The 17,427-nt window shown below is 38.6% G+C and overlaps 1 protein-coding gene across 1 annotated transcript; it reads left to right on the forward strand.

Moving 5' to 3' along the window:
* The first annotated feature begins 18 nt into the window (after nt 1-18).
* On the forward strand, nt 19-2,016 carry LOC104000044 (galactolipase DONGLE, chloroplastic-like). The gene has a single exon (XM_018819063.2). The coding sequence runs from the start codon at nt 578-580 to the stop codon at nt 1,880-1,882; it is 1,305 nt and encodes a 434-aa protein (XP_018674608.2). The 5' UTR covers nt 19-577; the 3' UTR covers nt 1,883-2,016.
* Nucleotides 2,017-17,427: the final 15,411 nt, after the last annotated feature.

A 17,427-nucleotide genomic window follows, 5' to 3' on the forward strand; every position in this document is an offset into this window, starting at 1 on the left:
GCTGTTTCCGTCAGGTTTGCAAGATTTCCGCGGGTCCCACCCGTGTAGAGGAGTACACGTGGAGGACGGGGTGGGCGAAGACCAAGATTTGCGGCCGTGGTCAGCAGATCCGACGGCTGTGTTCGTCCCCGACACGATCGGACGGCCAGAGGTCGACCCCTTCACGGCGTGGAATAAAGTAACGAGCGACGAGGGAAAGTGGGGGAGCGAAATGTCGGCGTTCATAAGGAGACTTGGCGGGCTTTCCTTTTCCCGAGAGAGTATAAGTCAACTGGCGATGGCATGCTCCAATCCATGTGTCGCAGGGCAGTGTCTTTCATGGATTTACACTCCTGCCGCACAATCTATCGCAACCTTGGCAAGTGCGAGCCGTAACGCAGGTGATGAAGCGAGGCTAGGGGAACAAATCACCAACGGCGGAGTGGTAGGGAGCCCGACCGACCCATTGACAAAAAGAAAGGTCAGGAAGAAACCCAGTCAAACCCTCGCCAAACACGCTCTCCCATTTTATATTCACCGGTTGGTTCTGTCTATATAATCTGAGACACTGCCCTTCGTGCCTGTTTGCACCGCCCTCATGGCTTCCTCCACCGTCTCCATGCCCAAGCAGCAGCTGGCCCTGCGGAACCCCCGGCCATGCCGGCCTCGCCCCGGGATGTCTGTCGCCGCGCCCCGGCGGACGCCGTCGGCTGCCCCGGTGCTCCGGTCTCGGGCGGACAGGGCACGGGAGGCGACGAGCCGCCTGGCTAGCGTGTGGAGGAAGATCCAGGGCGCCGACGACTGGAACGACCTCGTCCAGCCGCTGAGCCCGTTGCTGCGCGAGGAGATCGTCCGGTACGGGGAGTTCGTCATGGCGTGCTACAAGGCGTTCGACCTCGACCCGGCGTCGCAGCGCTACCTGAGTTGCAAGTACGGGAAGCGCCGCATGCTGGAGGAGGTGGGGTTGGAGTCGTCCGGATACGAGATCACCAAGTACATCTACGCGACGCCGGACATCAGCATCCCCATGCAGCACGGCACCTGCTGTGGCCGGTGGATCGGGTACGTTGCGGTGTCGTCGGACGAGGAGGTGAGGCGGCTGGGGCGGCGGGACGTGCTGGTGACCTTCCGGGGGACCGTCACCAGCACCGAGTGGATCGCCAACTTCATGAGCTCGCTGAGGCCGGCGAACCTGGACCCGCACGACCCCCGGATCGACGTGAAGGTCGAGTCGGGGTTCCTCAGCCTGTACACCTCCGACGACAGCACCTGTAGGTTCGGCCAAGGGAGCTGCCGGGAGCAGTTGCTCGGGGAAGTGTCCCGGCTCACCAACAAGTACCAGGACGAGGAGATGAGCATCACATTGGCCGGACACAGCATGGGGAGCGCCCTCGCACTCCTCTCCGGGTACGACCTCGCCGAGCTTGGCCTCAACCGGTTCCAGCAGCAGCGGGAGATACCGATCACGGTGTACTCGTTCGGAGGGCCGAGGGTCGGCAACACCGGCTTCAAGGAGAGGTGCGAAGAGCTCGGAGTGAAGGTCTTGAGGGTGGTGAACGTCCATGATCCGGTCACCAAGCTGCCCGGCCTGTTCATGAACGAGCACTTCCGTGCTCTCGGCGAGACCTATCAGCTCCCATGGAGCTGCTCCTGCTACGCTCACGTTGGAGTCGAGCTCGCCCTCGACTTCTTCAAGATGCAAAACCCTGCGTGTGTTCATGACCTGGGGACATACATAGGGCTACTCAAGTGCCCCAAGATGGTGCAAGTCCACAAGGAGGGCATGGTGGATCTGCTGGCAAAGGCAAAGATGACGCTCAGGAAGCACAAGTTACAGGGATGGCCATGGCAAGATGCAGCAATGCAAGTGGGGAATCTGGTGCAATCTCTGGGACTAATTTGAGGCCCAATTCTGTGTTGTGGATGGGGGGAGTAGATGACCCATTAATCCCTCATAATTTTTGTTCCCAGGGGTTAGGGGTTATCTTCAGAGTTCTTTGCAGACAATTCTTTGTAATTTATGTTTGTTAACACACTGTAAACAAGTTGTCATACATTCATATACACACACATAAGAAGACAATTCTTCAACTTCTCTCAAAGATTTATGATTGACCTTTTTTTATGATTGTGTTTTAGCATTCAAATAGGAATATACTAAAATTAACTGAGGGACATGAAACAGTTTATGCTTCATGTGTGTTCTTGTGATATCAATGAATACAACGCCAGCTAAATCTTCTGATTCCCACTGACGCTTAGTTTCATACTATGAGTTTTGCACACACATGTTAATTTTTTTCAACTACAATAGTTACAGAAGTCATCCTCTAATTTGACTTTCCAGTTCTTCCTTGTGAAGAGAGGTCAAAGCTGAGCTTACGTTTCCTTTGTTCGACTCCTACCAACAAGTTCAGTTGCTTCTTAGTAATTTGCAATCTGTAATCCTATATATATATATGTGTGTGTGTGTGTGTGTGTGTGTTGCATGACTTCCTACGAGATGAAGTTCTATATCAACATTTGACTTTACCATCACCAAGTGACATGATGATGAAATCAAAAAAATGAACTGAAAATTTTCACAACTCTTCTTCAATAAAGCATAACTATGTCCGCAAACATCCTTTTGCAAGGGAATGTGTTTAAAATGTAGTAATTATACTTCCATGGTTCTTCACTTCTTCCATATTCTTTAATCTAGAAGTTAACACTTTCATCTTATTCTCAGCACTTTAGGCTATTAAAGTATAGAATATGGAAGCCCTTCTTTAACTACTGAGAATATTCTTACAGATCGTTACATGCTCTTTCGGTCTTTTTTTGACTCCTTAATCTTCTTCTAATGACGTGCTGAGTAATTAACAAACGAGACTTAGCTGCCATATACATTCTTACAGATTCCACCGGCCAATCCGTTAGGTAAGGTTGTGAAGATGCAAAGTGGAGAGAAAGCGATGAGGAAAAGAAAAGCTCATGTGTTCTTTCTGACAGACACCACCGGCCAATCTTCCCTTGGAGACGTACGTAGCCAAACTGTGGGCACAATTGCATTCACCTAATCATTGAAACACCCTTCCATCAAGCATCATTCTTCAAAGTGTAGTTTTGTCTTAGCCTTTCGGATAAAAGGACACCAGATCTACTGTAAACTTATTGATGACACGACAGACGAGACATCCACCATGCTTGGAGGACCACAACATATCTTGCATGTCATCCATTGGCCAAACAAAAGTCTCAGAGAGAGAGAGAGAGAGAGAGAGAGAGAGAGAGATGCGGCACTGCATAGGTTTCAGACTCGTGAATCACATATATGATGAGCTCAATCAAAGAGTCGGTACAACAAGTTGGGAACGTGAGAATATAATAAAGGAAGAAAGTTGATTGTGGTGAACAAGTTCTTTAATAGTAAGTGTGTTATGTTTGTCACCAGTGAATCAAAGAGAAGAGGACCAAATCTAGTGCTCCACATCAGTGAAAACAAATAAAGAAACAGAAAGTGAAATAATAGATAGAATATATGTGGATTTGTCTCATGTGATATCAACACCCAACTAACATGAGGAATCATTGAGTAATATTTATCTACTTTGTTATCAGTGTGACCCCTCTCTCTCTCTCTCTCTCTCTCTCTCTCTCTATAGAGTCGATTATTCCTAAAGACAATGATTTGGGTTTGGGCTTAGACTTGAGCCTGACATCTAAGCCTACTTAAGCCCAAATTATTGGTCTTTTGGAAAGTCCTACATACGAGATGGTCACTATTCAACAACTTTATTATTTACTCTATAACAATAACAATAAAATCATAAATCTCAACTATTTAGGATTGACTATATATATCTTTTGTTATCACTTACATCTTTAAAAAAGCATACGTTTAGTTAAGTATACATATATCTTTATTTATAGTTTCTATTAAGATTTTTTGTCTTCATCTATCGCATCTGGAGGTCCTCTCAACATGTACTCATACCATCTTAAATGATTTTTTCTTAGCTTATAATTTATAGAAACGATACCTAGTTGTTCATAAATAAAAAAAAAATCCTATCTTTTTTAGTTACTCTACATATATATCTTAATATTCTTATCTCGACAATATAATTTTTTTGTATATGCTTTTTTATAACTTCTAACACTCGAATCCATAAAGTATCATTGATCTCACAACTATTTTATAATATTTTTTTAATCTCAAATATAACTAATGATCATATAAGACTCTTGACATCCCTCGTCATTTAAACCATTCTGTTTTTTTACTTTATGAATAATATCTTCATTGATTTCTTCATCTTATTGAATAATTAATCCAAGATACTTATAAACTTTTACTTAAATAAGCTTCTTGTCCATCAAATTTAACTATATTTTTATATCTATTTCTAGACTCACTAAGATTATATTTTATATATTTAACTTTAGTTCTACTTAATATAAAACTTTTAGTATCTAAGCTTACCTCTATTGCTTAAGTTTATAATTAATTTCACTTAAGCTCTTATTAACTAAGATAATATCATCAATAAAGAACATACATTAATAAGGTTTATCATAAAAGTGACTAGTAAGTCGATGCATTATTAATATGAAAAGGTATGAACTTAATATGGATTCTTGCTGTAATCCTATACTAATAGAAAATTCACTACACATACTCTCTATAATTCTAATACTAGTAATTATATTATCATATATTTATTTAATAACATCAATATAATTAGTAGATATATATATATATATATATATATATATATATATATATATATATATCTAAAATCCACCATAATAAATCTCTAGAAAACTTATTATAGACTTTCTCAAAGTCAATAAAAATTATATGCAAATCTTTCTTTTTCTCCCTATATTTTTTTATTAATTATCTTAGTAAATAAATAACTTCTATAATTGATCTTATAGGTATAAAAATAAATTAAGTTTTAGAGATATTTATTTCAAGTCTTATCTTACTTTGGATAATTTTTTTCTAGGGTTTTATAATATGTCTCATGATTTTAATTCCTCTACAATTTGAATAATTTTATATTTCACCCTTATTTTCATAAATAGGTATTAAAAAAAATTCTACATTCGTCATATATTATTATGAATCTTATGATTATGTTAAATAATTTAATTAACCAAGATACTTCCTTATCCTCTAATCTTTTTCAAATCTCAATAGGAAACCCCACACTCTTAACTATTTTCATTTTTCTTAATACGTCTTTTTCTTCATTAGCTTTAATTTTATGAATAAATATATAATATTAAATCTATCACTATTATTTATCATTAATTTTAAGTCCTGAATGGAATATTCATTAAATAATTTACGAACTAATTTTTTATCTTTCCTTAATCTTGTTATTATTAACAAGTATTGTTTGATTTTCATCTTTAATACATCTAATATTATCTAAATTCTTATACTTTCTATCTCAAGCTTTAACAATTCAATATGTATCTTTTTTTTACCATATTTAGTCTCTAGTTTATTATAAAAATTATCTTAAGATTTCTATTTTATCATACTAATCAGTTTTAGCTTCTTTTAGATTCTTTATTTTTTTTAATTTTTTTTAATTTTTTTCATATTTAAAAATTATAAAAATTATTTTTTGAGCTTTCTCACACCATCACCAACTTCTTATTAAGTTTATATCTCTACCTTTAATTTCACCATAGGTCACTTTTGTTAAAATCCTAATTCTAGTATCTAAATTCTAAGTTGTCTCTCTTTCCATCTTATTTTAAAAGTGTTCACATTATCATTTTTAAAATTTCACAATCTAGTCCTAGTAATTTTTTCTATTATCTTTTTCTTCTTTTATTTTCTATAATAAATATCTAGTACCATTAACTTATGTTGATTCGTCTAACTTTTACCAGATATAATTTTATAATTCTTACAAAGAACTTTGTTTATCTTTTTAGTAAGAAAAAATATCTATTTGATTATGGTTGTGACTACTCTTATAAGTAATTAAATATTTATCTTTCTTTTTAAAGTGAGTATTTATAATTATTAGATTATATGGAGTTACAAAATCTAAAATCATATCACAATCTTTATTTCTCTCCCCATAACCACTCCCCATAACCAAAGCTCACATGAATCCTTTATATTCATCATATGTTTTCTCTATATAACTATTCAAATCTCCTCTAATTATAAGTTTTTTTATTATAGGTATTCCTCGAATGATATTATCTGAGCTTTCTCAAAATTCTCTTTTGTTTTGATAATTCAATCCAACTTAAGGGGCATATGTTAGGATCTTAATGACCTTAAGAGGGGTGAGGGTTAGGTAAACTAGTATAATAGCATTTTTAATCGATTTTAATACTCGATTATTAAATCAATATGTTTCAAAAACTCGATTAATCAAGTTAAGATTGCAAGTAAATAAATTAAAACTAAATCACAAGTAAAAAGTAAGTAAAGAGAGGTAAATCAATTTATAGTATTTCGGTCTTTTTGACCTATTATCACGTACTTAGCTGGTTTTTCCTAAGTCATACGGCACCCTTACGTGTCCGTCTACAAAGGTCAACCTCTCCGAAACCTCCTATGGTCTCTTATGACCTACAAAAAAAAAAATGGGTTAGAGAAAGTGTCTCACTCTAGATCTATAAGCAATTATTTTAACAAACACTTCATAACCAAAGTAAATTACAAACAGACTTCACAAGCTTTGAATGGTTGTACAACAAAGGATCCAAAATAGTCCATTACAAATCGAAATCCTCACAAGTGGCCACATGATACTACATTTATTTATAAGCCTAGGATAGCAACCAAAACCAAAGAAAATGGGGCTACTAAGCCTACTATCAGCCCTTTACATGCTATGCAAAGCATGAATAAAACCGAAAGACATGAACATACATGAGCATTACATCAAACACCTCATTTACAATTTTTTCAGTGACATTCTCCCTTATTCTTTCGACGTCCTCGTCAAAACCTTTGCAGATGTTGCATCTCCTGGCCTTTGCTAAGTCTTTAATCTTCTGCTCCAGTTGCAATACGCTTCTTGGCTCCCAACTACACTTTGCTGCTATTGTTGAGTAGTCGAGCTTTGATCTGCCATGCTGCTTCAACTAACTAATGACTCTAACTTTGGTGTGGGGTCAATTGAGTTGTGATGATCCTTGTTGTTTCTTACGAATCTCTCAGATAAAGGAAAAAACCATCCTTAGTATGCGCTAGTCTCTCAAATACCTTATACCACTTGAACTAGGTGGATGCTTGTTGAAGCTTTAATGAGCATCGCCTCGCAGACTTTAGTTTTTGGGTCCTTCCTCCATAAAATTTTTTCATCGATTCTTTTTCCACTTAGTCGTCATTTCCAAGTATGTTCGCATCACTTCCACTTTTGATTGACATTCTATTGGAAAATGAAGTGGATAATCCACTCTCCGTAGCACTGATCACCATTGGTGAGGATTTAACAACTATTATCTTCCATAAGGTTTCTTCGAAGGGTCTTTAAACTTATGTAGAGCTCCTTTGCTGGATTAATAAGAGAATTGGGGTACTTAGTTTCGCTCATTCTCTTAAGAGTTGAGAAGGCAAAGGTTACTTTGATTTCTCCCGCCTTCTTAAGGGTTGTACTCCATGCATTGAGTTGGTTATTAGCCTTCGCCCGCTCTTTTGCTCACACTTTTAAAGCACTCGAAGTGTTTGCACTTTTTACATTGAGTTAGCTATTATGATTCACCTTCTTAATGCTATCAAACTTCTGGAATGTAAAAAGATTTCACCCCAACTCGGAGCAAGTCTCTAATAGTTTTGGTCGTCTCTTGGATTATACCATCTTCTCTATCATCTTTGTCGCTTACTCTTCTGAGTCACAAAGGTACAACACCACATACTACCTATTTTATTCTTTGGTCGAGCATTCTTGCATTGATCCGAAGTCCTATACTTTTGGCTATCTTGATGAGAAGCTCATTGACACTAGTCTTACAAAGTTCCTTGGTTTTTGCCTTTCAGCTTTATCTCGGTACTTAGAGTTTGCCTTTGTATTCTCTACCTCTTCGACCCCTTTCATGACTAAGCGCTCTCCCTTCATAAGAACAAAGGATTAATGACTTCACGGAAGTCCCGCCTCTATGGTAATATAGTGTTGTCTTGCCTATGGCTCTACTATCTGTAGCCTTACATCTGTGTCCCTTTCTTCGCGATCGATAAATATGCTTCTGTGGCACTATGACACTCCTTCGAGTCCACCTCCATTCTAACCGATGGTTAGCTTTGGGTAGCTAAGTTCCTTTGGACTCGTTGTTACTTCCTCGCCCTTTTCGACCCCCAGCTTCAAAACCTCTATGTTCTCCGAGTAGTTTCCCTTGGTCGATGGAAAGACAGATTGTAACTCTCATTCATGGCCTCCACCATCATATTGCAGGGTTCTAATCGATTATGTTCTCCTTCGCTTCCTTGGTAGAAATGTTCGTTTACTCGGCCTTGTCATCCAACTTGTCGAGCTCCCTTAAGCGAATATAAGCTTTGGAGCAGTCCAACTCTCTAGTTGCTCTGATTATACCTCTGCATAATCAAGTCCCCCCCCCCTCCCCCTCCCCCATAGTACTTACATTTGAAATTCTCACTCGATGGTACACAGCCCCCATATGCTGATGACCAAGGCTTTTATCCAATGCAAAACTCGATGCACACATGGAAGACTTGCCTCTACGATACCATGACATTCACTCCTTGAATCCATAGACTTTCTTGTCATAATATTGTTCACCAAAGTAGAGCTGCTAGTAGCTCTCGATCATACCTCCATATGATCTAGTCCCTCACAAGACTAGTTTCATATATATCGCATTTCAACGAATTGTTCCACTATGATTCGTTGCACCATGTTGTCTCCTAGTGATATCTCCATTGCATTCTGATCATTGTGGGATAAACTTGGATTATAATCCCTCCATGTGTGGCCTTTGCCAACACATTGCATGACCTCTTCTATCTTTGGTTGTATTTACTATATTATCAATTGACAATCGTCTACTCACTCTTGGGTCACACCCAAATGAAGCACGACTCTAGGACAGTCCATCGCCTAGTAGCTCGTGAAGTCCAATAAATTTGCTACACCATTGTTTGGATCTAGGCCTTTGCCCCCACCAGTACAATCTTCGTTGTACACCGCTTCCTTCATGGCAACTTGAATGGCAGAACTGTGACATATTTTTCAAGAGTACTTGCCTTTGTATCCTCTTGCCCTATGCCAAGGCCTTCTTAACCCAACTTCGCCTCTACAAGTTGAGTCACCTTGGTTTCTCCGTCAAATACTTCTCCGAGATAAGGTGCATGCACCTCAAAACTCATTTCATCTTTGACACCATGTAAGATGAGTCCACTCTATTAGAATGAGGGACCTATAGAACGACATAATCCTGCTAATCATAGGTGCCCTGCAAGTTGATAGGACCCTAGTAGGGTTGGGTCCTACTCAACCAAAAAGCAACTAATAAACCCCACCTAGCTTCCTCTATCCTATAAAGAAGAGTGGCTAGGGTTTATATTTGAGCCTTTGGGCTTCCTAGCTGTCGCCTCCTTTTATTGGGTTGGTTGGCTAGGGTTGAGGGCAAAAGGGGTAACTCACTTAGGAAGCAGCCCCTAGGGATAGGGTTTGGAGCCCTATATAAGCATGTAGCCTCCATCTCTTTGAGAATAAGATCTATCTACAATTGTAACCATTTGGCCGATTTCTAGGAGGGTGGAACCCCTATAGCATTCCAAGAAGTGATCTCCCTCTAAGATTAATCTACATAGAATTCCTCTAGGGTTTTATCATATGGTATCAGAGTAGTGATCTTGATACTTTTGTTGCCACCTCTATCGCCCACCACCAGCTAAGCAATTCCCATAATTGCTCTTAACGTCACCATCTCCACCGTCATCTTCTGCCGTTGATCAAATCAATCTATTGTCGTCACCTCCAATTGCACCAAGAGATCTAGTATTCTCATATCACCAATACCTTTTGCTGCTGTAATTTTCCATTCAAAATACCAAGAAGAAGTCTTCTTATCTATCCCATGCTGTGAATTGCTTTTGTCGTAAAAGTTATCATCTTTGCGAATGAAGGATTGCTGCAGAAAATTTTAACCGCATATTATTGCCTTTAACTAGTCTATTTGTTATCCTTTTTGAATGAAATTTCTTATATGTTTCATCGATTATATTAGCTTCTATCTAAGATTGATCTATTGAGGAATTCATCTATAAAAACATTCTTGTATTGCTACAAATTTTTGTTGCAAACCATTGAAATTTTTCGAAGAGAATTCTGCTATCACAACTTGCACCAATTTCCTTGCTGTTATACTACCAAAATTTTCTTAATTAAATTGATCATTGTTGCTTTTATCTAAACTGAGATTTTGTTATCAAATTCTCTCCTCAAATCTCTTGGTTTTTAATGAAAATTTTGTTGACAAACTGCTGTTTCTTCGACGATAATTTTGCTCTAACAAGACAACACCTATCTGCAGCAACTTCCACTAATTTCTATCAAACCTTTACTGCCATATACCATAGATCTAAAACATTTTTTCCTAACCTTTATCTATTACCACCACAACCCTAAAACTCCACCAGACCACACCATCGAATTGCACCCAAAACATCCACAAAACAAGCCTAAAACTACAGCCTATATCCACCAATCCACCAACCCTTTCGACCATCACTTCTGTCAACCGATATATGCCTTTAACCCGACAATAAAAGAGAGATCTTAACATTACAATTTTGGAGGAATATATTATGGCATTTGAGGAGGTAATCAATGCTAAATTTGAAACTTTCGAGATGTGAACAGAGGATAAGATTCAAACTCTCTTTACCGAACTCAGTTTGGGCTGACCACCAAGCCCAAAGAAATCATATCAAGGGGAGAGCTCTAACCAATCACACCAAGCCCGAAGAGATAACTTCGAAGAGAGGGGAGGCTCTATGACCGATCTCTACTATCCACGCATAAGGGTGGACTTCCCTTAATGGGAAGGAGACCTGATTGGTTGGATCTCACACGCGGAGCAATAATTTTGGTACCACAAAACCACAGATGTATCTATGATGGAAATTGTGGCTATAAATCTTGAAGGGGATGCCATACAATGGTTTGACTAGTTTGAACACACTTATGGAATCCTCTCATGGAAACAATTTAAAGAAGGACTGCTGATCTGCTTCGGACTAACTAATTATGAGAACACTGACGGACAACTAGCAAAGATCTGATAAACCTCTACCATTCAGGAGTACCAAACCAGGTTTGAAAAGTTATCTAATCAAACTCATAATTGGTCTGAAAAATAGCTATTGGGGACCTTCATTGAGGGCTTAAAGCCGGAGATCCGGGGAGAAGTTAAAGCGTGACAACTGTACATGCTTATGGCAGCCATCTCTTTTGCACGACTTCAAGAGGAGCGATTGAACCATAAAGCCCAAAGGACTAGGGTTGCTTCTTGACTAGCAATACTAAAGCCCTTAGACCCCCTACTATCAACCGAGCCATTACACCAAAAAAGTTGACAAGAGAAGAGCTTTGGGAGCGATCTACGAAGGGGTTATGTTGGCATTACGACGAGCCGTGGAGTCGCGAGCATCACTGTAAAAAAGGGAGACTTCTTGTGATTAAACTAGTAGAAGAAGAGATTATTAAACATTTAGAAGAGAGCCTTTGAAAATAAAGTAGAAGATGCGGAAGAAGAGCCACAACCGACCGACTTTATGGTACACACGCTAGCCGGCTACTCAAACCCGCAAACGATGAAAGTTGGAGGCCTTCTCAACAACAACCGATCATTGTTCTCATAGACACAGGCAACACTAATAACTTCCTAAATAGTAAGGTTACTGCTCGGATGATGCTCCACATCGAAGGTTGCAGCAAGTTTGACATAATGGTCACCGACGGTAGAATCATAAAGTACGACCAAAGATGCCCGTAGGTGAAACTATTACTACAAGACCAAGAAATTATCATCTTCTTTCTCCTACCAATTAATGACTATAATACCATGCTTGGTATAGAATGAATGACTATGCTAGGTGATGTCACTTAGAACTTTTCCAAATTAATTATGAAATTCTATTGTAAAGGCAAACAAATCATCCTACGCGAGAAGCGCGGAAGCAACGTAACCACTGTTTCGACCTAACGAATGGAGAAAGTTTTACACAAGGTAAATGGTGACTTTTTGATGCATCTCTAGCAAAAACCAAAGGGGAAGAAAATAAAAATTAAAGATCAAAATCTCGCCCAATTGCTTGTTGAATTTGTCGATATTTTTGTTGAGCCGCACGGTATTCCTCCTACTCGGCAGCATGACCATCAGATTCCAATCCTTTCGGGCAAGCCACTAGCGAACACTCGGTCATACCATTATCCTCACCTATATAAGGATGAAATTGAAAAGATTGTAAAGGAGATACTTAAAATATGGGTAATTCGGCCAAGTTGCAGCCCCTATTCATCACCGGTGCTACTTATACGCAAGAAGGACGGAACTTGGTGAATATGCATCGACTACCGAGCTTTAAATGACATCACCATCAAGGACAAATACCTAATACCAGTGGTGGATGAACTTCTTGATGAGTTAAAAGGAGCTCGAGTCTTCACGAAGTTGGACCTCCGATCCGATTACCACCAAATTCGGGTATGTGAAGACGACATTCCAAAAGCTACATCCGCACACATGACGACCATTATGAATTTTTGGTAATGTCTTTTGGACTTACTAATGCTCCTTTAACCTTCCAAAGCCTCATAAACGATATTTTTTGGAGCTTTCTTCGTAAATTTATGCTGGTATTTTTCGATGATATTCTCATTTACAACCCTTCTTGAGACTCACTTTCAACATTTACGAGTTGTTTTGACAATCCTTCATGAAAATACTCTTTTTGTTAAGTAGTCAAAGTGCAGCTTTCTCTAGTAAAAAGTACATTGGGCACATAATATCAGAAGGAGTGGTGGTAGACCCAACAAAAATTAAAGCAATGCAAGACTAGCCAAAATCTACAAACGTGAAATTACTATGTGGGTTCCTTGGACTAACGGGCTACTACCGAAAATTTGTTAAGGACTATGGGAAGATCAGTGCACCCCTCACCTCTCTACTAAAAAAAGATATCTTCCAATGGTCGGACAAAGCCTTTGCTGCCTTCAACAAACTTAAGGCAGCCATGACGATAACGTCGGTGCTAGCGCTACCAGATTTCAGTCGACCCTTCATCATTAAGGTTGACGCATCTGGAGTCAGAATTGGAGCCATTCTTATGCAAGATGGTCAACCACTCGCATACACTAGCAAGACATTGTCTCCCTCTCATCAAAACATGTTAATATATGATAAGGAGATGCTCGCCATTATGCACACAATAACAAGGTGGAGACCCTGCTTGATCGACCGACGATTTCAAATTAAAACCGACTATAGAAGCCTTAAGTACTTTTTGGAGCAGAAGATATCGTCCCTTGGGCAGCAAAAATGGATAACTAAACTTCTAGGATTTGATTATGAAATTATTTACAAAAAGGGAAAAAAAATGTTGTTGCAAATGCATTCTCACGACTACTTGAGCAAGCTAAATTTTCAACCATCTCCCTTCCTACCATCAGCTTTTTTGAGGACATTAGGGAAGAATGGAAGAAGGATCCAGAGATCAACAACACCATAAAAAAATTGGAGGAGGATCCAAGCATAATAGCCCACTACACTTGGGATTCGAGGGATATACGCTACAAAGGTTGCATTGTGCTTATACCTGACTCCCCTTGTATCAAAATCATCCTACATAAAATGCATTCCACACCTTCAGTAGGGCACTCCAGATTCCTGAGAACCTACAAAAGAGTGAAGCAAAATTTTTATTGGAGAGGGATGAAAAAAATTATTTCTGAATATGTAGCACAATGTGATGTATGTCAAAAACACAAGGGTGAAACAATGGCAAATCCAGGGAAGCTACAACCACTACCCATACTGAACTCAATGTAGATTGACATCTCCATGGACTTCATCGAAGGGCTGTCACCTTCTAAATATAAAAGCATAATTCTCATGGTGTTTGATCGACTTACGAAATATGCTCATTTTTGTGCTGTGTAAAATCCCTACACTACTGCTAGTATTGCCTAGATTTTCATAGAAAACATTATTAAACTGCATGAGATGCCAATGTCTATTGTAAGTGATCATGACAGGATCTTCACTAGTAAATTTTGGACCAAGTTATTTCAGTTACAGGGCACCAAACTCAAGATGAGCACAATATATCATCCACAAACTGACAGTCAAATAGAGGTAGTGAATAGGTGTTTAGAGATGTACCTTCGGTATTTCGCCACTGACCGACCAACGGAGTGGGCAAAATGGCTTCCTTGGTTGAATGGTGGTATAATAATATATATCATTCATCTATAAAATGTACTCTTTATGAAGTACTGTATGGTCGACCGACCCTTGTAATTCCAAAGTATGTAATTGGCTCAACCAAGATAGATCAGGTAGACCAAGAATTGATTAATAGGAACAAATTTCTGCAACTGCTAAAGGATAATCTCACTACCACTCAAGCCAGAATGAAGTAGCAAGCCGACACACAACGAAGCAAAAGAGAATTTTTAGTAGGAGATTAGGTTTATCTTCACTTACAACCATACAAGCAACTCTCCATCAACACACGAGCCTCCATGAAGCTATCCCCATATTTTTATGGGTCATATCAGATCACAGAACGTATTGGAGCCATGGCGTATAGACTTAAATTGTCCGAGGATACCAAAATTCACCCTATCTTCCATGTGTCATGCTTGAAGCCCAATTTGGGAGAACACAAGTCACCATAGATCCAATTGCCCAACATCATTGATGATGGAGATATTCAAGCCCAACCATAAGCCATCCTTGACCACAAAATCATGATGCATCACCGACGTCCCTTTACTAAAGTACTAGTGCATTGGAATAATTTACCACTTGAAGATGCCACATGGGAATCACATGAGGAGCTGAAGACCCGATTCCCTGAGTTCATGGAACCTCAACCTTGAGGACAAGACTGATTTGGAGAGGGCGGGCTTGATAGGACCTTAGTAGGGTTGGGTCCTACTCAACCAAGAAGCAGCTAATAAAACCCTATGAGATTGTAATAAACCCCACCTAGCTACCTCTATCCTATAAAGAAGAGTGGCTAGGGTTTATATTTGGGCATTTGGGCTTCTTAGTTGTCGCCCCCTTTTATTGGGCTGGTTGGTTAGGGTTGAGGGAAAAAGGGATAACTCACTTAGGAAGTAGCCCCTAGGGCTAGGGTTTGGAGCCCTATATAAGCATATAGCCTCCATCTCTTTGAGAATAAGATCTATCTATAATTGTAGCCATTTGGTCGACTTCTAAGAGGGTGCAACCCCTATAGCGTTCTAAGGAGTGATCTCCCTCAAAGATCAATCTACATAGAATTCCTCTAAGGTTCTATCACAAGTCAATCGTGTGAGTGATGACACGTGTGACATAATACACATTCTTTTTGCTTATTATATTTTGATATTTTATCATTTTATATTGCTTGTTACATATATGCATATATATTGTGATGTCCATAGATTGTGATGAGATCAGGATAATGAGATCGATTCACTTTTAAACACAAATCTTAAATAATTCTAGTCATAGGTTACTAGTATACTATATACTCATCCATATGATAGAGGCAACTGACCTCATTACTGGTCATGTGGGCGCACTAAGGATACAGTGCAGGTGTTCATTAGAGAATGAGTTCACTAATTGATTTGCTCATAGAATATTGGATGGTTGATGATGCCTTATTGTCATACTATGATTCTATAGTCCCAGTAGTATATTTGGTCCTTAGACTTGAGACAACAAGGATATCCTGTATGAGTACTCTACTATTTGATATCGGATTTATAGGTTTGGAAGTTCCAAATCTAGTACAATCGGTTATTGGGAGTGATAGCCAACCTTACGAGGGTTATTGAGTGTCGATAGAGGATTATCTGTTCTTGGTTTCATGAGAGAAATATCGTGTATATTCTTGTTTAGACAAATCCTTGGTCAAGGTCATTCAGATTGAGAGAGAAAGAGTTCTCCAAAAGAATCTGATTCGAGTGAGACTTGAGGAGAAACCATATGGCCTGATAACATCATGCCCGGTATATGGTCTTTGGGATATTAGATGGTCGAGAGACTATAGGTACATGGTAACTTAGGATAAATAGGTCCAAAGGATTGGATCCCCTTGTATCGTTTGGAGATTGTGGCGTAGTAGCCTAGTGCGTCCATAGTCGATTAGTTAAGTAAATTATTATGGAGATAATAATCCACCGAGCCAAAAGGAGTTCTAACAAGTATGACTCATGGCTAACTTGATATTGGGTCTAAAGGGTCACACATATGGTAGGTGTTGCGACAAGTAGAGGTTCAGATATGAGATATCTATTGGAGCCCATATCTTATTGGATATCCAATAAGCCCTTGAATTATTAGATCACATGGATGAGATCCAATAAGAGATTATTGAGTAAAGACTCACTCATCTAAGAGGATTAGATAATTGGATGAAGATCTAGTATCCAATATGGTAGGATCCATTAGGGTTAACTAAGGACATGTAATGATGATTTTTGTGATTTACGATTTATTGATCTTGATGACTTTTGTGATAAATCTTATTTTTCGGTTTTAAACTATCCATGTTTTTGTTTGGTATAAAAGACAAAGACATATTTGTATAAAATCAATCACATAAATTGAAACACATAAATAAAAGAAATACATTATTCTTGAAAATGTCTCTCTATCCCTAAAATCTTATCGAGTTTTCGATTAATCAATCTATTTGTGTCATTTTGAATCTCCTAAAAGTGATGTTGATGATTTGATAATTTGAATTTGAATGAGTTTTATCTATATCATGATCTTGAATTCTCGAAATTATAACTTAAGATTTTCTTTATTTTAATCAAAATCTCCTACTCTTTATTCGACTCTTGTATTTTATTAAAGAGAATATTTATCTATTTTTTTATCTTGAGTTTTTGGTTTTCAATGACTTACGTTTTTCATTTGAATCAAAATCATTTATTATGATTCTTCCTTTTGCTATTCACTAAAAAGGAGATTTCTTTTAATCATAATCCTTCTGAAATCAATATTTTTGAAATTCTTTATGATGTTTTTATTTAAGAGATTTATACAAAGTATAATCTTAATTTCTCAACTTGAGATCATTATGACTCCTTTGTATTGATCATCAAATTGATTTCTTATGTTTTGAAGTTTTTCTTGATAATACAAAAGACTGATGATCTTTTGTACTGATCTTTCATGATCTTTGATATCTTTCATGTGATGATCATGGATGAAAATTTTGTACCTCCCCTC

The sequence above is a fragment of the Musa acuminata genome, chromosome BXJ2-10 (assembly GCF_036884655.1).
Source record: "Musa acuminata AAA Group cultivar baxijiao chromosome BXJ2-10, Cavendish_Baxijiao_AAA, whole genome shotgun sequence".
Lineage (NCBI taxonomy): Eukaryota > Viridiplantae > Streptophyta > Magnoliopsida > Zingiberales > Musaceae > Musa > Musa acuminata.

Excerpts from the sequence above, each read along its gene's own strand:
- LOC104000044 (XM_018819063.2), top strand. The coding sequence starts at position 578 with ATGGCTTCCTCCACCGTCTCCATGCCCAAGCAGCAGCTGGCCCTGCGG.